The sequence below is a fragment of the Mustela erminea genome, chromosome 11 (genome assembly GCF_009829155.1).
Source record: "Mustela erminea isolate mMusErm1 chromosome 11, mMusErm1.Pri, whole genome shotgun sequence".
Classification (NCBI taxonomy): Eukaryota; Metazoa; Chordata; class Mammalia; order Carnivora; family Mustelidae; genus Mustela; species Mustela erminea.
In genome coordinates, this window is record NC_045624.1 from 17,555,586 (window position 1) to 17,579,405 (window position 23,820).

The 23,820-nt window shown below is 38.7% G+C and overlaps 1 protein-coding gene across 4 annotated transcripts in view; it reads left to right on the forward strand.

Moving 5' to 3' along the window:
• The window catches only part of CNOT4 (CCR4-NOT transcription complex subunit 4), a 140,207-nt gene extending 116,727 nt beyond the window's left edge, over positions 1-23,480 (forward strand). For 2 of the 4 annotated variants that reach the window (XM_032303851.1, XM_032303852.1), the window contains exons 11-12: positions 19,954-20,166; positions 20,835-23,480. In XM_032303851.1, coding sequence (XP_032159742.1) covers positions 19,954-20,166; positions 20,835-21,136 — 515 coding nt within the window. In that variant the 3' untranslated portion in view covers positions 21,137-23,480. The remainder of the gene's footprint in view (positions 1-19,953; positions 20,167-20,834) is intronic. The other 2 variants (XM_032303854.1, XM_032303855.1) reach the window with 1 other exon arrangement.
• The last annotated feature ends 340 nt before the right edge of the window (positions 23,481-23,820 follow it).

Sequence of the window (23,820 nt, forward strand, 5' to 3'; positions counted from 1 at the left end):
ACATCAAGGGTAGACAAAGCAAATATTGAGAGTTTGGTTAGAAGGTGAAAAAGAAAGGGATACAAAGATATGCAGGAAGACAACATTGAAATACCTAATCTGTGGTCAAGAAGAGTCAGTCAGTCCACTAAGGCAGGAAAGAATCAATGGTGTGAGTGTGTTGAAGGGAGTTCAGTGACTTTAGGTTTTGGTGAGGTCACAGAACAGGAATAGTGTTGTTAAGGGAATGACAGATTAGGAGGCTGTGGTCAGCATGATGACGGTTAGTGCTGAGTGATGAGTGAGAACCAGAGAAAGGATGGCATCTAAATGCCTAACTTCAGGGCTGGGGGTTGGAAAGGCACCTGGCTTTCGTAACCCCTGTGGTTTCTTCTCCACTCACTTACCTTCCAGCCATTTCTTGAGAGTAAGAAAGAGAATTACAGAAAGCATGATACTGCTTAGGGAATCCTGGGTCAGGTTTTTTGTAAGTTGAAGACCAAGGAAAACGCCCTGTGGAATGAACGTTCCTGCAGAATGCAGGGGAAGGCTTGGGAAGAGCCAGGGATGAGACTGGACAGGTGTAGGTAAGCCCAGTGAGAGGGGTGGTGGACATGTTTCTTATGATGTAGAAGACTTAGAGGCAGTAGGTCTGGTAGTTGAAGAGCCTGTATTACAAGTAGGAGCTAGTTTCTCCCAAGCACACTTGGGAGAACCAGCCCTTCTTATCTAGGTGTACTGGGTCATTCTGCTTTATTTCTATAGCACATTGGAATTAAAAGTAGTAGATTAGTGAAGAGTAGAAGAGAGAGAAATTCAGAATTTTATTATAACAGGTTATAAAAATGTTTTGACAGTTTGTCCCCAAAGAGAATGTGCCGTGTGAATAGATAGATCTACAAGTTAATGAACTAATCTATTCTTACATTTTATATACTTAGATATGACTTTTAGGGAAAATTGCTGAAGGTAAAGTGAAACAGGGATAAAGATATAGATAAATAAAATTTTTTCTTTATTTAGTTAATAGCAAATATGCCTAGTTTGGAAGCACTCTTAGTTTATTGACACTAACATATTTTTTATTAGACTTTTTTGTTAACATATAATGTATTATTAGCCCCAGGGGTACAGGTCTGTGAATCGTCAGGCTTACACACTTCACAGCACTCACCATAGCACATACCCTCCCCAATGGACATTAACACATTTTTAAACTCACTGGACTTGATCCATGTGTGTACGATCCATGTATGATATGTCAGCTGACATATCAACTATGATACTTAAAAGCGATAATACTTCAAAGTATAAGTCATTGCTCAAGAATGCTCTTTGTGAAACCATGCTGATGGATCGAAAAGCCACTGCTCCTTCCATCTCCTTTCTGCCCTGTGATTTGCTGCCATGAGTATTATTCTTACCAACCCTATAATGCTGGGCATACCAGCCTTTAATACCGGCTTCCTTAGTCGGGATCTTTTCCCAAGAAATCATTCTTGAGAATCCAGGATTCACAAAGAGAATCTGTTCTATTCCATAATGTTTCAGAGAGTCTGCCCTGGGTTTGAGTTATATGAAAATCTAGTTTATACCTGTTGGGCACCTAGAACTGAAAGAAAGCCTAAGCAATCTAAGCTGCTTCAGAATTGAACTGAAGTACCTAGAAATTCCATGAAACAGCTGGAAGTTGTTGTACTTAAAGAACCAATCTGTTCTCTCCAGGCTCCTTCAGACAGTACTTCCTAAGGCAGCTACTGACTTGACTTCGTTCTTAGGCCACTTCATGTGTGCAATTATTCTGAGGGTTCCTGGAAGTTCCCACCTGACTCAGGAACGCACTGTGCTTATTGTTGTTCAGGCTCACTATTGTGCTCTCTTAAAAAGCAACACTACGAAAGCTTTCCCCTCCTCCCCGCCTCCATAAAATGTATAAAGCCTCTAGAGCACCTAGTACCTTTTTTTGTTGTTGAATAGAAGGGAAATTCATGTAACATACAAATAACTAAAGTGTGGTCTAGTCCTGTTCTTTAATTATCTCACTGTTACAATAGCAAAATAAAAAACCCACTCCAGCTGTGAGAATTTGGGCCTGTTTTTTGTTGAGGCTGTGTGCATCTGGACTCGGTGTTTTACCTTGTAGGGTGCCATGCTTCTTCACAACAATACAGTTTAAGATTATGGGTGAAGCAACTTTTATATACTACCCTTTAAAAAAAGGGAGGAAGGCAAGGAGCTGTAGGTAAAAAAGCTTTAGGATACATGTTTTCCTGAGTAGGTAAAAGTGTTTGAAACAACCATCTGAATAGTTTTGAAATAGCAATAATAGTCTTTCTGTCTTTGTGACATTTGATTAGCATCATGTAAGAAAAGGTTTGCTTAGCAGAGATATATACTGTAAGTGTAGTGCTCTCCATGGGTGTGAGGGTGAATGTGTGTGCGTGCACGTGTGTTGGTTTATGCTTAGTAATTTTCATTTAAGTCCTCCACGTAACATAGCAGAGGAAAAACCCTCTGGCCACTTTTCTGCGACGTTTCATGTATTTATTCCTGCTATGTTCTGCTTAACTCATATGTTCAGGACAAATGATGCATTTATATATAGTCTGTTTCTAAACATTTTTTTTTTTAAAGAAATAAAGACCCTTTGAAACGCAGCAAGGCTTATCTGAACAAATATTTTTGTAGCCTTTTCTCATCAGATTTTAGTCTCACTAGTAGGCATATCCACCCCGTGTCATACTCTTTGGAAAAACCTAAGGGAAGGATAATAAGAAAACTTCTGTCGGAATAAATTTCAGAGCTTTGAAATCTATAACATACTCTAACAGCCTGACTTTTAAAGACCAAGTAATAATGATAATAATAAACATGGCGCAGAAGGATTATGATTTGCCCACAATCCCATTCTAACAATATAAAGTTCTCTTAGCCCTCACCATCTGAATTTGCCTTCCTACATGTAACTCACGGAGAAGGAAACTTGAAGATCCAGAATATATCTCTTCTGTAAACTGTTGTATCTTGCAGCTTGATTACTGTAGTAGTTCTTGCAAGTCAAGGGCTTTCAATTGTGAATATCAGTGCAAATAATGAATTGAAGGCTTTCAAAGTGTCTGTCTGCTGATGACTGTTAATACAGACCCTGTAAGTTTTGGAAACTGATATTTAATGTGACCTAGTGATCTTGGAGTAACATTAGTGACAGGTGGAAGAGGATGTAACCTAGCAGGTATTAGTACATAATGTAGACTTAAACTAAATACCAATGTCAGAACTAAATAAAGAATAAAACAGAGGTGGAATTAAATTTGCCCAAGAATTTTCTGCAGTGCCAAAGAGCATTTAAGGACCAGCATGCACGATCACTAGACTGGTGACATCTCTAAAAGAATGAAAAATATATATATAATAGTAAGGGCACCAAGATGTACTACCCTCACACTAAAGCTGTCATCTCAGATTCATCTTGAAGAACTATATGCTACACCATGTAAAACAATAGCATATCTGCTGATAATGTTTCAAACAAGGAGGTTGTTGTTTTCAGCATAATGAAACAGAGAGAAAGCTCCACAAGGATTTAAAGATGATAATACCATCACCATCTCCAAGAAGAAATGCAGGAAAGCTGACTGCAATCAACTTTTGTAGCCTAGTGCTGTTTCCTTATATGGTGAGATCTTATCCTAAGGACTGTGCTAACATTTACACTCTGTTATCAGTCTTGCATATTGAAATCATATGTATATGGAGCAGAATATAGTGATCTGAAACATTACTGGGATGTTTTTTAAGTATCGTCATTTTATATGTTGGCATTTGTGAAAAGACCGATACCCTGAAGCTGCTTATTTTTTCCTTTATTACATCTATCAATTGGGTATCCAGCTAAAGGTAAAGGAGGACCAGTGTTACGAATTCATCAACCAAAATAGGAAGTTTTATTATTGGCTTTAAGCAGAATGTTGGGCTCCATACCATTGTTCCATTAAAAAAATGAGTTTTAATTGAAACTTATAAATGTGGATTACTGATATATATGCCATAGCAGGCACCCACTAATCCCCAATTTAGGGTAAGATTTGCTATCAGATATGTTTCATTTTACTTCTAAACCATTAATTAATGTAACTGTGGTCTTCCCCAGACCCAGATAGGTATAACAAATCTTGAGTTTTAGTGTAGTCAGTGCTGTTACGTGTAAACTCCCAAGACCTCACCTGTATTTTAAGTAATACTTGATTGGAATAAGCCTATTACTAAAATAAGCAAAGGTCTCATAATCTCCAAATACACACATATATCCCTGCATTTTATAAACACACTTTCAGGTTTTAATTCTTAACCACCATGAGTCATCCTAATACCTTGTGTTTACTTCTCTGGTTTTTTTTTTTTTCCCTTTCTTTGGATAAAGAAGAAAATCGTCTTTCCCCGTATAACTTTTCATAGCTAGAGAGGAGTTCTCTGCTAGATAACGTGCACTCCCTGTGTGATTCCCCTACACCATCCCCGACAGGCCTGGATTTCCCTTTTCAGAGAAGCAGCTCTCCCTCTCAGGCTGTGGAGTGTTTATTTGAGGTTCTGTGATCATTTACTTCCCAGTTACCTCCCCAGTCACCAGTCTGCCATCTTTCAGCTTATTTCCAAACTGGCATTTAGTTTTAGGTGACCTTTTTTTTTTTCCTTCTCTCTTAAAACAGCACATTTAAACAGTAAGTACACTTTGAGTTTTGAAGTAGATTAACAACTCTTAAATGTTGAATTGATAAAGATTTTTGACATTGTAAGCTGGTATTATCCCCTTTCCCCAACATCTGATTTATTCAGTTTAGCTCTTTTAAAAATTATTTAATATTCTAGACAATATGACTAAAATTCAGTGTTTTAGAAATATGTATAATTTTTAATAGAATTAATTTTTTTCCACTGACATGTTAATTCTAGTTCGGTATAAAGCTCCAGGATATGGTGAATTAAGAATTGTTGTTTCTAATTTGAATTTGAGAATGTATTCATTCACCTGGTGTTCTTTCCTTCTTTCCTTCCTGCCTGCCTTCTCAGTAGGGCCCAACATTGATTAAGAATTGGTTCTGTCAAGAATATCTTTGGCAGTCCTTTTCAAATCCAACTTTAATAAATCATAGCTAAGGATGAACACTTAAATAAATGTGTATTTTAAGTGATTTTTAAACTAAGGCCGCTTAGTGGACTGGTGGTGAGCATTTAAGTCTTTGAATTCATCAAGGTTCTTTTTGAAATGCTAATCTCTACAGGAGTATTATCTTTTGTAGGTCTGGAAAGGATGCATTCTTATTAGGACTAATTCTTTTTAAATTGAGACATCATTTGAGAATTGGAAGCAGGAAAGTTTTTTTATTTTCCCTAGTATGTGAATAAGTAGTATAGAGAAAGAAACAAGCAAATAGTCTTTTTTTTTTAATCAGACATTTCATATAGCTAAAATAGCTAAATTTCACAATATACATGCTTGTTTTGAAAATCAAACATTTATTTGTAAAAGAATCCCAAACTTTAACAAATATACCTCTTTGGTTTGTAACTAGTACAAGGAGAAAGAGCTCCTAAAGATATGTGCTTGCTTGGTCTGTTGGGTTGGAAATGTTTACCACCATATACATCACCATGATTATACCCATGTCTGTTTGATTTAGTTTTAGTATAAGATAATGAGAAAACTATTTCATTTCCTGAAATTTTTTTTTCTGAAATTGAGAAATAAAGCAAATTATTGTTTTAATGTCTGAAATGGTATTTTCTAAGAATGAAGCTCATAGCTGGGTTATGAAGAATTTGTCAATTAAAGTCATATTTCAGAACATGGATAATTTTAGTCTTTTTTGGGAATTTTTCTGACTTTGATTTAAATCCATAAGATAAGAGCCATCTTTCAGAAAAAGATGAGACTGATCTTCACTGTTAAAATAAAAGTAAGCTGTTTAATTAAATGGAGTAAAAAACTGGGTTTGGTGTTTTTTAATAACTTAGAAAATCTGGAAATCTTTTAATTTAGAAAATTGTGAACTTCAGAAATCTTAGGAATTTCAGTAGACACATAGCTGTACAGGGATTTGCTGGATAGGTAGCAAAATATGTTGGTTATGAATACAAGCTTGAAGAGGAACTTATACACCGTAAAAGCATTTTATTGGCACTAACCAGTCAAAAGCTATCACTGGCTTTGCTCACAGTGGCCAGCCTCTAGTGAACCACTAAAGACAAAATAACAAACAGAACAGCATCACTTTTAGGAAAGAAGATACAGAGTAGACATTCCGAAAATGTTTGTTCAATGAAAGCTGATGGTTGAGAGAGTGATATTGATATCTGATTACTTCTGGAGCCTGCAAAACCTGGGTGTGCTTTGTGTTGCATCTAGACTTCGGAACCACTTACTCAGATTCCTTAGAACATGAGTCACAACTTTCCTCTTGGTTGTCCTGCGGCTTTCAGCATTGGCTCCCCTCTCCACTGCGCGATCAGACCTTCTCTTCTGTCTTCTTTATCTCCGAACTCTGGAAACCTCAGCTCTTGACATTTACTTATTTCTTCAGTACTATCCCCCCAAAACACTCTCACCATTTTTAGAATGTCACCTAATAATGCTCTTCTTAACCTCTAGTTTCTCATTTTGATACTCATAAATAAATATGTAAATACATAAATGAATATATGTACGTGTGTGTGAATGTGTGTACGTCTTCCCCTAAAACAGGCACAGACACACAATTCAGAAAGTCTTTCAAGGGCAACTAGTAATTGTTAAAGTTTTTTTTCTTTTTTGGTGAAACCAAAATCTATTTCCCATTTATACTTCTTGTGAAATATGTGAAGGCAGTTACCACTTGTCTAGTAACTTCTAGAGGTAGATGAAGCTTCCTTAGGTCTTCCAGCCATTCTACGGTTAGCATGGATCCTAGTTCTCTCTACATGCCTAGTCTAGTTCTCCTCTACATGTATTTTGATTGGACAGTGAATGCTTTTCTTAAAATATAAAGCTCACACTTTAATAATCCTGATGTGGTCAGAAAATAGATCTATTTTTCATTAAAACTGTTCTTACTCTGTATATTTATAAATTCCTTTACAGTTTACAGAGTCCTTTTATAAAACCATCCTATGGGGTAGATATTACCCCCATTTTGTAAGTGACTGAGGCTCAGAGTGGTATCACTTGAGGTTTGCCCATTGTCCTACAATAGCTAATGTAGACATTGCATATCTGTTTACCTGGTCTTAATGTTACGATTTTACAAATTCCATTACCCATTTGTCATATTAGATATAAGCCTGTTGAGTAATACCACTAGACCCCTTTTTCACATGTATTACTGGTTAGATTTCTTTCATACTGTACTTTACTAATACATTAAAAAAAATCTGAATATATATACCTCTTCATGCTTCAATTTGATGAGGTTAGGGTATACTGTTTGTGTATCACATCTTACAAGTTTGTCTTATGAAAGAGCTATGTGATTGTAAAGAGATAGATAAATGTAAAGAGATAGATAAAGAGATAGATAAACATTATTAACATTTGTGTGAAGAGTTCAATGATTTTTAATTGAGTAGCTGTAATTTTAATTACGGATTCTGTCATCTCTAGAGTTGGCTTCCGTTTGCATATTTAAATTAACTTTGTAGGTTTTGCTGAGCTTGATAAAAATTACGGAGTCAAAGATAAAGGAAGCAGTATCACAGAAACTTACTCATTTTTGTAATTTTATTTAAATTCCAGTTAACATACAGTGTGATATTCATTTCAGGTGTGTAATGTAGTGATTCATCACTTCCATACATCACCCAGTCCTCATCACAAGTGCACTCCTTAGTCCCCATCACCCATTTAACTCATCTCGCCAGCCCATCTCTCTTCTATTGGTGACCATCAGTTTGTTCTCTGTAGTTAGGAGTCTGTTTCTTGTTTTGTCTCTCTCTTTCTTTTTTCCTTTTGCTCATTTGTTTTGCTTCTTAAATTCCACATATCAGTGAAATCGTATGGTATTTGTCTTTGACTTATTTCACTTAGCATAACGTTCTAGCTCCATCCATGTCTTTGCAAATGGCAAGATTTTATTCCTTTTTTTTTAATGACTGGGTAATATTCCATTTTATACTTATACCACGTCTTCTTTACCCATTTGTCACTCAGTGGACACTTAGGCTGCTTCCGTATCTTGGCTGTTGTAGATAATGCTGCTATGTATCCTTTGGGTAAATACTCAGCAGTGTGACTGCTAGATGGTAGGGTAGTTCTATTTTTAACTTTTTGAGGAAACTTGATACTGTTTTCCACAGTGGCTGTACCAGTTTGCATTCCCCTAACAGTGCAGGAGTTTCCTATTTTCTCCACCTCTTCGCCAACACCTGTTGTTTCTTTTTGTGTTTTTGGTTTTAGCCATTCTGACAGGTGTGAAGTGGTATCTGATTAACATTTCTCTGATGATGAGTGATGTTAAGCTTCTTCTGTTGGCCATCTGTATGTCTTCTTTAGAAAAATGTCTGTTCATGTCTTCTGCCCATTTTTTAATTGGGTTATTTGGTTTTTGGTTGTTGAGTTTCGTAAGTTCCCTATGAATTTTGATTAATAATCCTTCATAATGTCTGTTACTTGCAAATATCTTCTCCCATTCTGTAGATTGCCTTTTTGCTTTGTTGATTACTTCCTTTGCTGTGCAGAAGCTTTTTATTTTGATGTAGTCCCAACAGTTTATTTTTGCTTTTGTTTCCGTTGCCTCAGGAGTTATATCTAGAAGGAAGTTCCTATGGCTGATATCAAAGAAGTTACTGCCTGTGCTCTCTTCTAGGATTTTTATGGATTCAGGTTTCAGAGGTCTTTAATCCATTTTGAATTTATTTGTGTGTTTGGTATAAGAATGTGGCCCAGTTTCATCTTTTGTTTGTTGCTGTCCAGTTTTCCCAACAGCATTTGAATAGATGGTCTTTTTTCCACTGGCTATTCTTTCCAGCTTTGTCAAAGATTAATTAACCAGGGGCGCCTGGGTGGCTCAGTGGGTTAAAGCCTCTGCCTTCGGCTCAGGTCATGGTCCCAGGGTCCTGGGATCAAGCCCCACATTGGGCTCTCTGCTCAGCAGGGAGCCTGCTTCTTCCTCACTGTCTGCCTGCTTCTCTACCTGCTTGTGATCTCTGTCTGTCAAATAACATCTTTAAAAAAAAAAAAAAAAAGATTAATTAACCATATAATGTTGGGTTCATTCCTGGGTTTTCTATTCTGTTCTATTGATGTGTGTGTCCATTTTTGTGCCAGTACCATACTTTGTGGTTACTGTAGCTTTGTAATTATAACTTGAAGTCAGAATTGTGACACCTCCAGCTTTGCTCTCCTTTTTCAGGATTGCTTTGGCTATTCGGGGTCTTCTGTGGTTCCATACAAATTTTAAGAGTGTTTGTTCTAGCTCTGAGAAAAATGCTGTTGGTATTTTGATAGGGATCAAATTAAATATGTAGATTGCTTTGGGTAATGTAGACATTTTAACAATATTTGTTTTTCTAGTCTATGAACATGGAATATCTTTGCATTTCTTTATTTCATCTTCAGTTTCTTTTCATTAGTGTTTCATAGTTTTCAGAGTATAGATTTTTTTTCACTCTTTGGTTAGGTTTATCCCTAGATATCTTACCGGTTTGGGTGCAGTTGTAAATGAGTATCACAGAAACTTTTAAGCTGACACATAGTACCTTAAATTCTGTAAAAATTCATCTAAACACTGCAGTTACCCAATGCTACACTTTACATCCTATTCCAAAAGATTACCATCAGACTTATCAGAACCTGCTCAATTGAAGATACAGTATACTTAGGATATCCCAGAAAGCCCATCCAGAGAATAAATTATTTTGATATGTCTGCTTCTTTGTAGAAATACATTTTGGCTCTCATTGATCACTCTTTTCCATTTGTTTTATGGAGCTGATGTGTCAGTGGGATAGGCAAGTAGCTGGTTTCAAAGTCTTGAATTTGGGCAGGCAGCAGAAGAAAGGAAAGGACCGTGATGTAAAGAAAGAGGACATTTCCAGTGGATAACAATTGTCAAGAGAAGCTTCATGACTACCTGTTCCACTTCAGTATTAAATTTAACTTCCTGTGTAATTCAAATGGAAGGGAGCTAAGGTTCTAGACAAAACGCTGCATATTATTTTCCATGAAAAATGCCCCAGATGCAAGCAATAGAGCCAGCAGTCCTTGCTAAGCCTGTCACTCATTTCTGAAGAAATCATCTAGCTCCTAATCCATTTCAGATTTTCCCAAGAACTAATTACAAGCGTGTAGCTCCTAGAGTCTGCCATTTTCTCCTTTTCCAGCACTTATTTTAAAAGTGGTTTTGTGATCACATCTGCAAGGATTAATTCCCTGAAATAGAGTTCATTTTGCACCTAAAGATTTAAAACTCATTTAAATTGAGTGGATGTTCTTTTACTGTCTTTGCACCTTTACTGACAGCTCTCTCCACATGGCTTCCTCTGTCCATTCTGGTTTGAGGATCATGCTCTTTTTATAAAGAAGATGGAAGAAAGTCAAATGAAGACAGAACTGCATAGGCCTGCCTTCTCTTTGGGTTTAGCATTATGACACCAGGCTGTACAGTGGCTTTTCTTAATTTTCTCCTATTCCAAACTTAGCTTTTTGTTGCCTTCAACATTGTCCACAAGCTTCAGATCAATATGTGTTCTGATTTTAGTCCTCAAGGATTATGACACTCTTACAGGTAGGTTTGTGTTTTTTTTAACCTCCATCCATCTTTTCTAAATGTTCTTTCTTTAGATTTCTCCCCAGTTTCTTTTCTTTGTTAAGAATCATTTATTCTTGCATAATTAGAAGTCATAGTTTAGCATCTTCTGTGGTCTATGAATCACTGTCTCCTATAACTATGGGACCACCCTGAATCATTTTTTTTTTGTTGTTGATGGGTTTTTTTTACACCTTTTTTGGAAAGCTGTTTTTCTCCAAATATCTGGAAATAGATGTTCAGGGCTCTTTGTTTAGGAAACATTATATACCTGTTGAGATCCAGGTTTGGGAACTGTTCACAATACATGAAGAGGATTAAATCAAGGTCCCTTTTCCTGGAGGAGCTCATAGTCTAGTAGACAAAAGCTAACACATAAACAAGTATTTGTAATGCACTGTGGTAATTGTAGAAATAGCCAGGATACCTGCCTTCCAAGGGCTCCAATCTAAGTCATTCCCATTTCTTGCTTCTGTAAATCCTAAAATTATGCCACAAACTCTTAGGCTTCTGTTATGTTTGCAACAGCCAAACAGTTCTTTTTTGGTCAGAAGTCCAGGATAAAAGTTTCCCTTCTTGTTTCCACCTTGGGGAAGAGAGATGTCAGCAAGTCACTTTTGCTAGGTTTATCTTCTAGCGGATTCAGACCTCAGAGATTTAGGGTGGCTGACAACCCCCATGTCTGTGTACTTTTGTTGTTTGTCGTGGTGAAACCATATTCTGGTGACTTCTATATGCTCCCATGGATAATAAGCGCCCCCCCGCCCCAGTTGTCTTTGGATCACCTCACAGTGCTTTGTTCATAGTGCTCAGTTTTGTGTTCACTTGAATGCTTTCCTTTGCACTTCCAATTTCGGATTTTATAGATTTCTTTTATTTGATTTTTGCACCTCGCGTCCTTTAGCTCTGTTGCTTCTGTATTCTGGTTCAGGTTCCATCTATTCAAGTCTGTAATGCTTCTGAGATGTACTTATCTTTCGCATTAACTTTTCAGTGTACTTTTTCCTCACAGTCTATATAGCTTTATATATAGACATCTTTTCATAAGTATTTTTCCATTTTTAAAAAACAGATTCTGCTTCCTTAGATCCTTCATAAGACAGACATCTGGATGTTTTTCTGGTTCTCATTGGATGATCTGTTTCTCCCCTAAAACAGACTTGTAGGAACATTCTAGAAGAAAAAGGTACATATGCAAACAAAACTATATTTTGAAATACTTCTGCTATATTTTAGATCAGCTGCCTCTGCTACTCTCTTTTCTGTATGGAATGCCCATGTCCTCTTCAATATCAGCTTCTCGAGTTACCACTTAAACTGCTGCAGAATGGCAGAACAGTTCATTTTCTTCTTTATGCCCAAAGGACTTTGTTCATACCAGAAGTATCACTCAAGCATTCCTTATTTAATTTTGGTGCACTGGATTTTAAAAAAGTGTACACGCATCTCAAACACTATTGAAAACATTATCATTATAGTGGCTCTTTTCCCTCTGTTGGCATGCAGACAAGCCTTTTGGCACCCTCAAACATAGCTGACTCCTGCTTCCAGAAAGATTTTTGTGTCTTTGGAAAGAACAATTTGACTCATAGCATTATACAAATATGAATTAAACAGGCTTTTTAGGGGAAAGCGATTTTTCAGGTCTTCTCAAGCTGGATCTTTGATTCAGTAGATATCTTGAGGCACAAGATACACCCGCACAGGCCTTGCAGTAGAGTTTGAGAGATGTGAGTAAGGGTGAGCAGCGAACGTAGTGGGGTCATAGCAGTTTGCTGCCCAGTGGGTATGGTTTGGGCCACAAGTACTGTTCTAGAATGATCTGAGTGGAAAAGAAAAGACTTCAACTTTTGGAATATTGAATAAAAATTAATTAGAAGAAATCAGGAAAGCATTCTAGAGAGAGGGGAATAAAAGCACGAAGTTAAGGCAGAGTCCAGGAAGCCCAGGCCATATTTAGCTGACCCTCATGGCCTCTCTTTTCCTGTTTATGTCAGTTCAGCCTTCTATTAGTAAAGACAAATTTTGGTTGTTTTTTGTTACTACTTTTTTTCAAGTTCTTCTCACAACTTTTTTTTTTTTTTTTCCACTTGGGTTCTTAGGGTTTTTCACTTAGTTTAATTTCTATTTTCAAATCTATTAAGTCCTAAACATTTTGGGTCCCACTAAATCTGCTCTGTAGTACTGGCCTGTCTTGATTTATAATAAGCATAATCCTAGAAATTTGAGTGTCATTTCTTTTTGTTTTAAGTAGAATAACATTTTTTAATAAACCTGAAGGAATTTGTTCACAAGACATTTTTCCAGCAAATTTTAGTTTATAAATTGAAATTATTTCTGAGGCTAACCTAAAAAGTACAGCATGCCAATACGATAAAGCTTGCTTTTGAGTTCTGGTAGGAGAAATTTTGTATGCTCTTTAAAGTTTGGTTTAACATCTAAGGACAAACACAATTCATTTATATTTGAGTTGCTTAGAGATATGTTGTTGAAGTTTGGAGAAGGTTTAGAGCTTCTTAAAATCCTGTGCTGTTGGAAATGCACTCCATCCAAAACTGACAGGAAATCGTATATATAACAGCATGAGGTGGGGTAGGGGAGATGCTGTAGAGAGGGGTACAGACTGAGACAGGATGACTGTCCTAAAAATGCACAAATATTTGAGAGTCTTAACTGGCAAGGAGTAACCATAATGGGAACTAAATTTCAATCGCACCGCGGCTTATACCAAGAAAGATTTGTTTCACTAAGTAACCTAGCCACTGGAGGGAGCCTTTGACTTTGAACTATCCAGGACAGTGGTAAAGGCAAGGAAGATAAAAGCTTTTGGAAAACAAGATCAGGTTGCCAACTGAAACTTTGAGGAGTAACCATTAGACAAGGCTTAGAAACTGAGGAGCAGAATAAACTCTTCTAGACATATTTGGGACTACTGCCCAGTTGGGAAGGGTTTGAGCACTGATAGAAATTTAACTTGAAACTCAAGAGGCCTCTGCCCTAGGGACTGCAGATAAGAATGGAGTGGCCTACAGCTGAACATGTGGGCCCGTCGTACCTAGCAAACATGAAAGTAGAGAAATTGGTGGTTTATGAATTTAGCTGTATCTGGTCCGTTTAGTTAATAAGGCCTATGTGTTTGTCGCTAAAAGACCTCGCAGAGATGGTGCCAAAAAGAAGGTAGAGGAGGGCATCCAAGAGGAGACAGAAAAGCCTGACTGGATGGTACAGATTGTGTTAGAGGAAGCAAATACTTGGGATGGCCTTTTGTTTTCAGGGTCCCCTTATGTGCGATTTACCTCACGATGTTGTCATTACACACAAATCTGTCTTCACACTGAGCAGCAGGTACTGTTTTCCATGGCCCCGTGGCCTGTGGCACAGATGAGAGCAGGATGGAGGAGGCTGTGCTGTCCCAGGGCCCGTCCCCGCAGCTTCACCCCCAGGGGCTCCTGAGAATGGTTTTGCAGTCTGAAACCAATTTGCAAATCACTCTTTCAGGGGAAGCTTTTATGCAGACTGGAAAAACCCATTCGCTTGTCACCAGTGACAACTTACAAAGAGCAGGTTTCCCCACAGTTTTGCTATCAGTAGCAGAGTTTTGCATTTCATAATGATGAACACATCGCAGTTCATCTGAGGAACAGAAAGGAGAGAAACCCACTTAGCTGCTGTAATGCTGTGTGTTCTTGTGTAAGCCGTTCATCTGCTCCTGCTTTAGGATTTTCTGTCAAAGATCTGATGTCAGAATACAGCTTAATTTTATCTTCTAATACAGTTGACCCTTAAACAATGCAGGAGTTCGAGGCACAGAAAAGAGAAGATATATTTAATATAAATAATTGAAATACATTTTGTAGTGCTGTACTGGAAAAAATCCACATGTAAATGAACCTGTGCAGTTCAAGCCCATGTTGTGTCAGGGTCAGCTGTGGAGCCAGCCATTGCTTAGAAAACGTGTCTTCCTCTATACATCCAGTAGGATAGTTGGACTAGCCTAGTGTTGTGGGCGTTTGAGGCTCAGGGTGTCCGTGGAGTAAGTAAAACCACTCTGTGAATGAATGATTGCTCCTGTCCTTTTACCCCCCATTCCCAGACATTTCCACATGTCTGCCTCCCTGGCATCTCTTTTTACTAAACTCTACTAAACTTTTCATTTATCAATCACATGCAAGCCGGTGGCATTTCTTCTGTTGCTCATTCAGACTTCAGTTGATGAACTTTTCCTATATTTACTTTGTCTTACTGTCTAAATTTTAAACTCCTTGAGAACAGGAGACAGAGTTGAAGTTGTTCCCTTGGTACACTGTACGCCTTCAGTAAATAGTTGCTTTGACTTTGATTTTGGCAGTTTTTACACATACATTTAAAAATTTTTGTTGTTGCTAAAAAACAAATTTGTCAACTTGCTTCCTGTGCTGTGACCAACGTGTTATAGACGGGCTATTCGGTAATCGGCAAGCTGGCCGAATTTTAGACACAATTTCTTCCCTGTGGTGTTCTGATCCAGGGAAACTGAAAGTGTACTGATGATTCTTACCCAGCGGCAAATATGAATGTGATATCTGGCACCTTGAAGGTATTTTAAATTTCATGTCTTTGAGTTCTATGCTGAAAAATAAAGCTACTACAAACAACTTGGCCTGCTTTCCTGCCCTCAAATTATTTAGACCCGAAAATAGTATTTTGTTGTAGATATTAGAAAATTATAAATTAAAATTGGTTTTTTTTTAGCATTATAAAACATTTAAACATTATTTGCAGTCCTTTAAAAATATACAGTTCTGGGATGCCTGGGTGGCTCAGTCAGTTAAGCCACTGCTTTCAGCTCATGTCATGATCCAGGGATCCTGGGATTAAGCCCCAAATCGGGCTCCTTGCTCAGTGAGGAGTCTGTTTTTCCTTCTGCCCCTCCGGCTGCTTGTCTTCTCTCTCCTCCTCTCTCTCTGTCAAATAAATAAATAAAATCTTAAGGAAAAAATACTCAGCTCTTCCTGAATATATTATGCTACAAATAATTAAATACTTTAAAAATCGAAATAGTATCATGTCTAACATAAAATATGTTTGGTAACTTGATTTTCATTGTGCTTTGCTTGTGGAAAGTTTAAGGAGATTTCCTATATCTTATTTGTCTTTGCAATATTTTGGTGGTAGTAAGGCTTATATTTGAATCAACTACATAGTCCCTCTGTGAAGATGCTGAGTGTTACCCCTACATTCCCTAGGAGAAGACTGTACGGAACCAGTTTCTGGCAAGTGAGGGGTCCTCTGCCTTGGCCTTTTGGAAAGTTTACTGTCTATTCAGTATTGAATACTGATCAAAAAAATTGTTAGGTGCTATCAAATAATAAATGGACTCCAGATTGCGTTTCTCTTCTCTCTTTTTATCCCTACAAGAGACTAAAGCAGATGTTACTCCTACTTATGAAATAGGGCCCTGGGATATTGAGAGACTTACTTAGATACCTTAGATTGTAATAATTACCAGTGTAGAGCTAACTTATACAGTCCATCTGCAATTTTCAGCCCAGTATTTTTTCCATTAGGCCCACTGACTTGTACATTCTGAATTGCACCCCAGTATGAAGTCCTGTATCAAGAAAGGGAAATGAAGTTGCATCAAGTTGAGTCCAGTGATCAAAGTTCTGGTACTATCTTAAGGGGAAATACATATTTGAGTGGGATTTTTCAGAGCCCTAGACACAAAAAAACGGACTTCCTTTGTGTTAGTGGTTCTCAGCGAGAGATCATTTTGGCTCCCTCAGCAGTCACTTGTCAATGTCTGGAGACATTTTTGATTGTCAGAACTGGGTTTGTGAGCTCCTGGCATCTGGTGGGTGGAGGCCAGAGATGCTACCAGACATCCTGTAATGCATAGAACAACCACCCCCCCCCCACCCAGAGCAATGAATTATGTAGTCCAAAATCCTCGGTAGTGTTGAGGTTAATAACCCATGCTGTTGTGTATTACAAGGATTGGATTACCAGAAGCCCTTGTTGCCAGAACAAATTTGAGTCAGAGGCAATGGGGGAAGGGGAGGTAGAGAAGGTGATTTCAAGTATGGCTGGACTGAGAGACCTATTTTGATGGAGGTAGGCTTTAGTTAATTTCCCTTCATTTGCCCTTCCTTTGTGCCAATGCTTGGCATAGCAACAGTGGAGAAAGCTGAAGAACATTTCTCTTCTTGTTCTAAGCTACTTGGAATTAGTGTTCCCATTCCAAGAGCTAAAGATGTCAGTCCCATTTCCCTATGACACTCGCAGTTTCACTGCAAACCAGTCATCCATTCTGTCAGGGTCCCAAGATGTCTAGGTACATGACTTTGTTTTTTAGCAAGATTGTAAGAATTATAAACTAGCTAATTGATTTCTCAAGGTATCTTATAATCGTAGTTCACGTGGGATGATCTGAGTTTCTCACTGTTTCTGTATCATGTGCCATATGTGAGTTTATTTGGCCAACATAGAGTTGACCCTTAAACAACTTGGGGTTAGGGGCACCGACCCCCTGCCCAGCAAAAATCCACATAAAACTTTTGACTCCCCAAAACCTTAACTACTAATAGCCTACCATTGACCGGGGTGCCTTACCAATAACTTAAACAGTCAACTAACACATATTTTGTATATGTATTTTTACAAAAAGTTAAGCTAGAGAAAAGAAAATGCTACTAAGAAAATCATAAGGAAGAGAAAATACATTAGCAGGACTGTACTATATTAACCGGAAAAAAAAAGTCCCTGTACGTTGACCCATGCAGCTCAAATCTGTGTTGTTTAAGAGTCAGCTGTACTCTTGACTTGATTTCATTAGTCTAAAATCAGAGAAACATCCTTTTAAAAAATGTTTTGGTTTTTAGAGTGTTTTAAGTTTATAGCAAAACTGAGTGGAAATTGCAGAGTTCCTATATATCCCCTCCCTGTGCCCAAGTGTCTTTTGACTTCATTGCAATACTAATTTTCAAATAAACTTTATACAAATGCAGATATTATTATGTTAATGCAAAATTAGGGGTTCCTTAGTTCCAGTTCTCACTAAATATAAAGCAAAAGTAGGGAGAAAATTGTATTACTAAGTTATGCGGTATTTTCTTCTTCTTGATTCCATGGAAAAGAGGGACTCAAATCATCTGCATAGGCGTCTTATTGACTTGGGCTACTTAGTTCAATGGCATTGATCTTCCTCAGAATTTTCCCTTGTAGTTATACATCATCTTTTTATATCGGGGGATTTTATTTCCTTGCTGAGAAGCTTTCCTTGTTTAGAGTTCAGTCTCTGGCTGATGGAAAACCATTTTAAGTTATTTGGTCCAACAGTTTGACCACTTTAAAGGTTCAAACGTGCATAGCCACCAAACCCTCCTGTAATAGACAGTATTTTGGAACTTTGTGGTGTGATCTTGTTAGTGTCTCATGCAGTCGGATGATTGCATTGCTGATCAGAAACCAGCCCCCCAAGCCCTGACTTGAGTGCCGAGTCCAGTTTGTTCCTTCAGTCAAAATACATCTCTATCCTGCTAATCATGGCCCGTGGGTATACTGTCATGTTGCCGTGTTTCTTTTTTGCTTCCTTTTAGTCATGGATCTTATAGGCTCCTGGGTTTTCCCTTAAATATTTGGCCCATTAAAAAGTCAGCTGATAGTCTGTACCATGTAGATCAAGAGAGAGAGCTTGGTGGTATTAAAAAAACAACTCAGATAAGGTCTGGGTTCAAGTCCTTGTTATACCAATGATGTGACCTTGAGCAAATTATTCTGGAGTGTGTTTCTTTATCTGTTAAATGGAGAGGATTCTCTCTGCTCTGCCTACCTCACAACGTGAGGGTCAAATGAAATAATAATTGACTATGAGGGGGCCTTGTGAATTGTACAACTCAATGCACATGTAAAGTGGGATGCAGACAGAAGGATGAGCCTTAGGAAACTGCACTGAAAGGAAAGTGGGTTTGAAGAATTTATTTGCCCTTATCTTGGCTTGTCTGTATGGCATAGATGGCCTCTTCTTCATCTTAGTAATTCAGGGATGACTTTTGTTGGGTTTGATTGTAGCTTGTTTTTTTCTTTTTATAAATAAGGTCAGTAGGGTTAAATGCTTCACTTACTGAAATATGATACCATTTGGCATAGAACAGTAATTGGTGCAAAGCAGAATTAGAAAATTCTGAATTCACCAAATAGCATAGACCGCCTGATAGAGTATCATCATCGTCATCGTCATCGTCATCATCATCCGTGCTGATTGCTAATCAATTCTCTATGCTCTTCTCAAAAACCTCAGTGATAGTTTGACCTACATTCCTATTTCCCATAAAACAACTACTCTGGTAGCCCTGCTTCACCTTTTCCCCTCCAACCAATCAGAGTTTGTGGATTCTGGATGGTGGTAGATCCAGTTAGTTTAGCCACAATTTATAAAAAGCCTTTTTACATTGATAGTTTCTTGTAGTATATGACACTGTTCATAAATAGAGCCAGCGAACTAGCTGTAAGCATTCCAGGACTGGATTTTAAATGCTCAGTAGAACTGTTGGAACAGAGTAGGTAGACTGTGCTCGAAATAATCCCATCTGAAAGGTAGCTCAGCCCCTGCCTGCTCGGCCTTGATGGCTACAGAAATACACTCTTTTCAAATTCAAAAAGCCTATTCGTTCCTGCCTTTCTCCTCTGAAATGCATTACCAGTTTTATCATCAGGAAGAACTTAATTATTTGTCCTTTCCTGTTGGCTTATGTTTACTCTTCATAAAATGACTTTTCTTCCATTTAACGGGCTCAGAAATGAGCTCCTATATTGAACTTCGCAGGCTTGATAGCGTAAATCAGCTCAGCCGGCTAAACGCCTCAGTGACTCAAACTTCATAATGTAGCTGGAACTCAGTTGTGCTCCGGAGCATGGAGTCTTTTTAAACCGGATTATTGATTTACAAGCGCAAGATGGTGAAGTGTCTGTAAGGAAGGACGAGACGCTCCCTCTCCCGATCCTTGAGCAAGTCTTTCCTCGCTGATTTCAGGGGCTCCCAGCTCACGAGCAAAATCCTAATAACCACGTTTATCTTGCTAGGACAACCCATCTTAAGTGCTCAGTAAAGAAAGAATAATTCTTCTCCCGCTTAACCACTAAAGAACAACATATGTTTCTAACGTCAGCTTTTTATTTTTTTTTTTTTTATCTTTCATTTTTTTGTTGGTAAATCTCCCAGACAACAGCAGTTCTGTAGAGAGTTTAAATATGAAGGAATGGCAGGACGGGCTAAGGGCACTTCTACCCAACATTAACATCAACTTTGGTGGACTGCCCAATTCCTCCTCCCCCTCCAACGCCAACCACAGTGCACCAACGTCCAACCCTGCCACCACCGACAGCCTGAGTTGGGACAGCCCTGGCAGCTGGACAGACCCAGCCATCATCACAGGTAACTTTCTCACTCCTTCAGCTCCACTGACTGCCATCCGTTCAGTTTTTAGCACCGATGAGATTAAAAAAGAACAGGTCTCTTCGATACTAACTTCTTCTCACCAAGCCACAAACGTGGCGTGGCCGGTTTTGTGGTCCGGGGTCGTGCAGTCTTGGTTAACTCTGTCGGCCTCGTTGTATAAGGCACTTGGCACCTAGGTTGGTTCTTTGGGTGCAAGGAGGTGCTCACGTCTGATAACGTGTGTGTATTTTTCAGGTCTCAAAGTACAAAAGTAATTTATCCTTTTAAAGGAACATACTCCACTCTTTAAAATAAAGCTCTCTATTATAAGGCTCTCTTGTGTACGTATCCCTGTCAGAGAAGGAGAAGCGCAATTGGGGAATGATGGCGTACAACTGTGGGGACTTGGGGACAGTGGGGGATGGTGTCTGTGTAGTGGAAGAGGGGGCACGGGTTTCTGTCACAATGAATCGTCCTTGGGGGGTGGAGAATCAAAAAGAACGTGAGATTAAAAAGGTCTTATTTGGAAGGAGTTGAAGACTGTAATTTTTCTGTTTCTTTATGGGTAAACTAATCATACCTTAAAAATTCTCTGTTGGATGGCTTTCTGGTTCTTTCTGCCCAGACTCACCATTTTCCCCTCTTGTTTTCTTTTCTCTCCTCAGGTATTCCAGCAACTTCAGGAAACAGTTTAGACTCTCTTCAAGATGACAATCCTCCACACTGGCTAAAATCCCTTCAGGCCCTCACAGAGATGGACGGCCCCAGTGCTGCTCCGTCACAGACCCACCACAGCGCCCCCTTCAGCACACAGATCCCTCTGCACAGAGCCAGTTGGAATCCCTACCCCCCTCCTTCAAACCCTTCCAGCTTCCACTCCCCACCCCCAGGCTTTCAGACAGCCTTCAGACCCCCCAGCAAAACCCCCACAGATTTACTACAGAGTTCAACACTGGACCGCCATTAGGGAAAGAGGAGAAACCATTAGAAAATGCAGGATTTGTCGCACCCTGTTTTCTCCCCCTCAGCCCACCCACCGCTCCCTTCTCATCTCTTACGTTCTGAAGAATCCAGTTCCTGATCAATTTTTTTTCTCCCCGCCCCCAGATGCGATGCGATCACAGGGTCATTACCATCTTCTTTTTTTTTTTAATCGTAAAAGTTTCTGTTGATCCAGCATTTGAGTGACACTGTTGAATGTTTCCTGAAAAATGCCTTTTTTAAGGAGGGGAAAAAAAAAAAAATCAAAGGGCAGTCTCAATACTTAGAAAATTACTGTCTGTCTGTTGCGCATAATAATGACATAATCTGCTTAGCAGAAAATGACGATTAATCTTTAGGAAAGGTCAAGTAAATGCATTATCAACTGCAAAAGTTTGAAAACCAGGTTAATTGAAGTGAGATTGCTAAGTGCATGGGGGAAAGCAGTGGTCCTGGCATCCATCTTGTATTCAGCTTATCACTATTGCAGGGGAAAATGCTTTTAATTTAATTCAATTTTTAATTCTTTCGGCAAGTTGATGGAGAGGACTTGATTGTGTCATTAAGCAAAAGGATTTATTGGAAGTTGATAGAAAGACAAATCGATGTGTAGTAGTAACGGGCCTATCGCTAAAGAGTTTACGAGGAGGGGAGAAGTGATTTTTTTTAAAGGAGAAAAAAATTTTGGGCTTTAGATTTAAAGTAAATTGAAATGTTTTAAAGAAGAAAAGTATTCACAGATTTAATACCTATGCATAACGTAAGAGCTGAAATATAAGTGATTTCTTCAGTCTTTCTCCTCTGTCAGAATCTTTTTTTCTTTTACCTTAAATTAGGGCGTTATCTCTGAGATAGCACTGCTCTGGGGCCATCTGATCACCATCAGGAGCAATTCTCTGACCTCCTTGCCTGCAGCTTTTACTTAACCCTGTAGTTTCTGGACGTTTGTGCAGTATTGAAAAGACAGGAGAAAAGAAAACAGAAACCTGGTTATAACCTGACGCTAAAACTAAAAACAAGGAAATGTACCTCTTTCTTCAGAATTAAAACTAAAATCTTAAATAAAACAGAAAACTTGATGATGACCCTTGGGTTTTCTTGTTTTTGTTTTTCCATTTTGTTGTATGTGAGTTTGAGACATTTTGTGACAGCAGTCATCAGATGTTTCCATTGGTTTTCATGTTCAACGCTAGGAAAAATGGTACAGAAGAAGAAATGAGAAAAGGAATTCATCTTCTTGTCTGTCTTGACCGTCTTGAAGATCAGCCCACCTTGTCCTCAAGAGTTCCTCTTCCTGCGGCTTTGGGTAGAAGATACCTCCCTGTGCTATCGTGTTAATGTAGACCCAGCCTTTCCAGCTGAGAAGCCTCATGTGCCAGACAGGAGCAGATGAGCTGTTGGTGTGCGGAGATGTTGGTTGGCTTGGGAGGCCCGGAGGGACTAGCCGGTGTGGCATCCATGTAGCAGTGCTGTGTGTGAGGGCTGTGCTGGGGAGGAGCTTGGGAGACCATAATGTCTCTGACAAAGACATCCCACGGGCAGATCTTCTATGGCCAGCCCATTCTAGGGAGTACCTAACAGTGGGAAGATGGTCACGGCCCTGATGGGAAGAGGGTGGGGGCCAGAACTAAGCGTTCCCTACCAGATTTCTAAGATCTGCATAGTTTACATTTCCTGGCTTGGATTACATTCCCAAGTCCAAAGCTGGAGTTTGCACCTTTTCAGCCATATCCAGTAATGGAATCATTGTCGAATGAATCAAGTTGATCTTCTAAATCATGCATTCTGTGCTTTCAGATTGATTTCTTTTTCTTACCTATACTTTGTACTTCAATTTGCTGCAAAACCCGAAATGCAACCAAAAACAATTTCAGCACAGTTATTGAAAAACATAAACAGGCTAGTCTCAAATGTCACTGCAAATAGACGTTACCTCATGAATAGTAAATTGAGTTTTTTTGTTTTTTGTTTTGTTTTGTTTTAATCAAAATGTTCCTGTGGGAGAGGACTAGGAACTGCAGATTCTTTTTGCCCTGTGAACTTGGCTTCGGTCTTCGGAATTTTCACATTGTACTACAAAGTGATGGGTTAACATAGAGATAATATTCAGGTAGCAGTGAATTGTAATCAAGGCTTTTGGGAAAGGGGGCCTTGAATATTCCTGAGGTATGGATATGTCAATAAAAATGTTGCTTGTTTCTGTAAAAGAAGGGAAATTCGACCTTGCAGTCTGTGCTGTGATTGTATGTATATTCAATGAATCATATACAACGTAAATGTCATTTAAAGAATAATCATAAAACAATAAACACCTGTTGCCTACCACCCAAGTCAAACGTAGAACCTGCACTATCTTAAGGACTCCCTCCCTGCCCCTCTCCACTTACACTCCCTTTTCTCTTCTAACCGTGCACAAACAACCATTATCTTGATTCCGTGTTGACTGTTCTTTTCTTGAGAGTCTTGACACTTAACCTATGTCTCCCTGAACGATTGTTGGGAGTGGAAAAGCTGAGCTGTAAACCACAACCTAGCCGTGCAAGAAAAGGGCAGTACTGTCGTTGTTAGATCAAGGCATTTAGGAGAAGATCAACAAAACCTTCTCTGGGTCATAGTTTGGTTTTAGCTTCCCTGATAATTCATAAAAGTCAGTTCTGGGACAGTGCACAG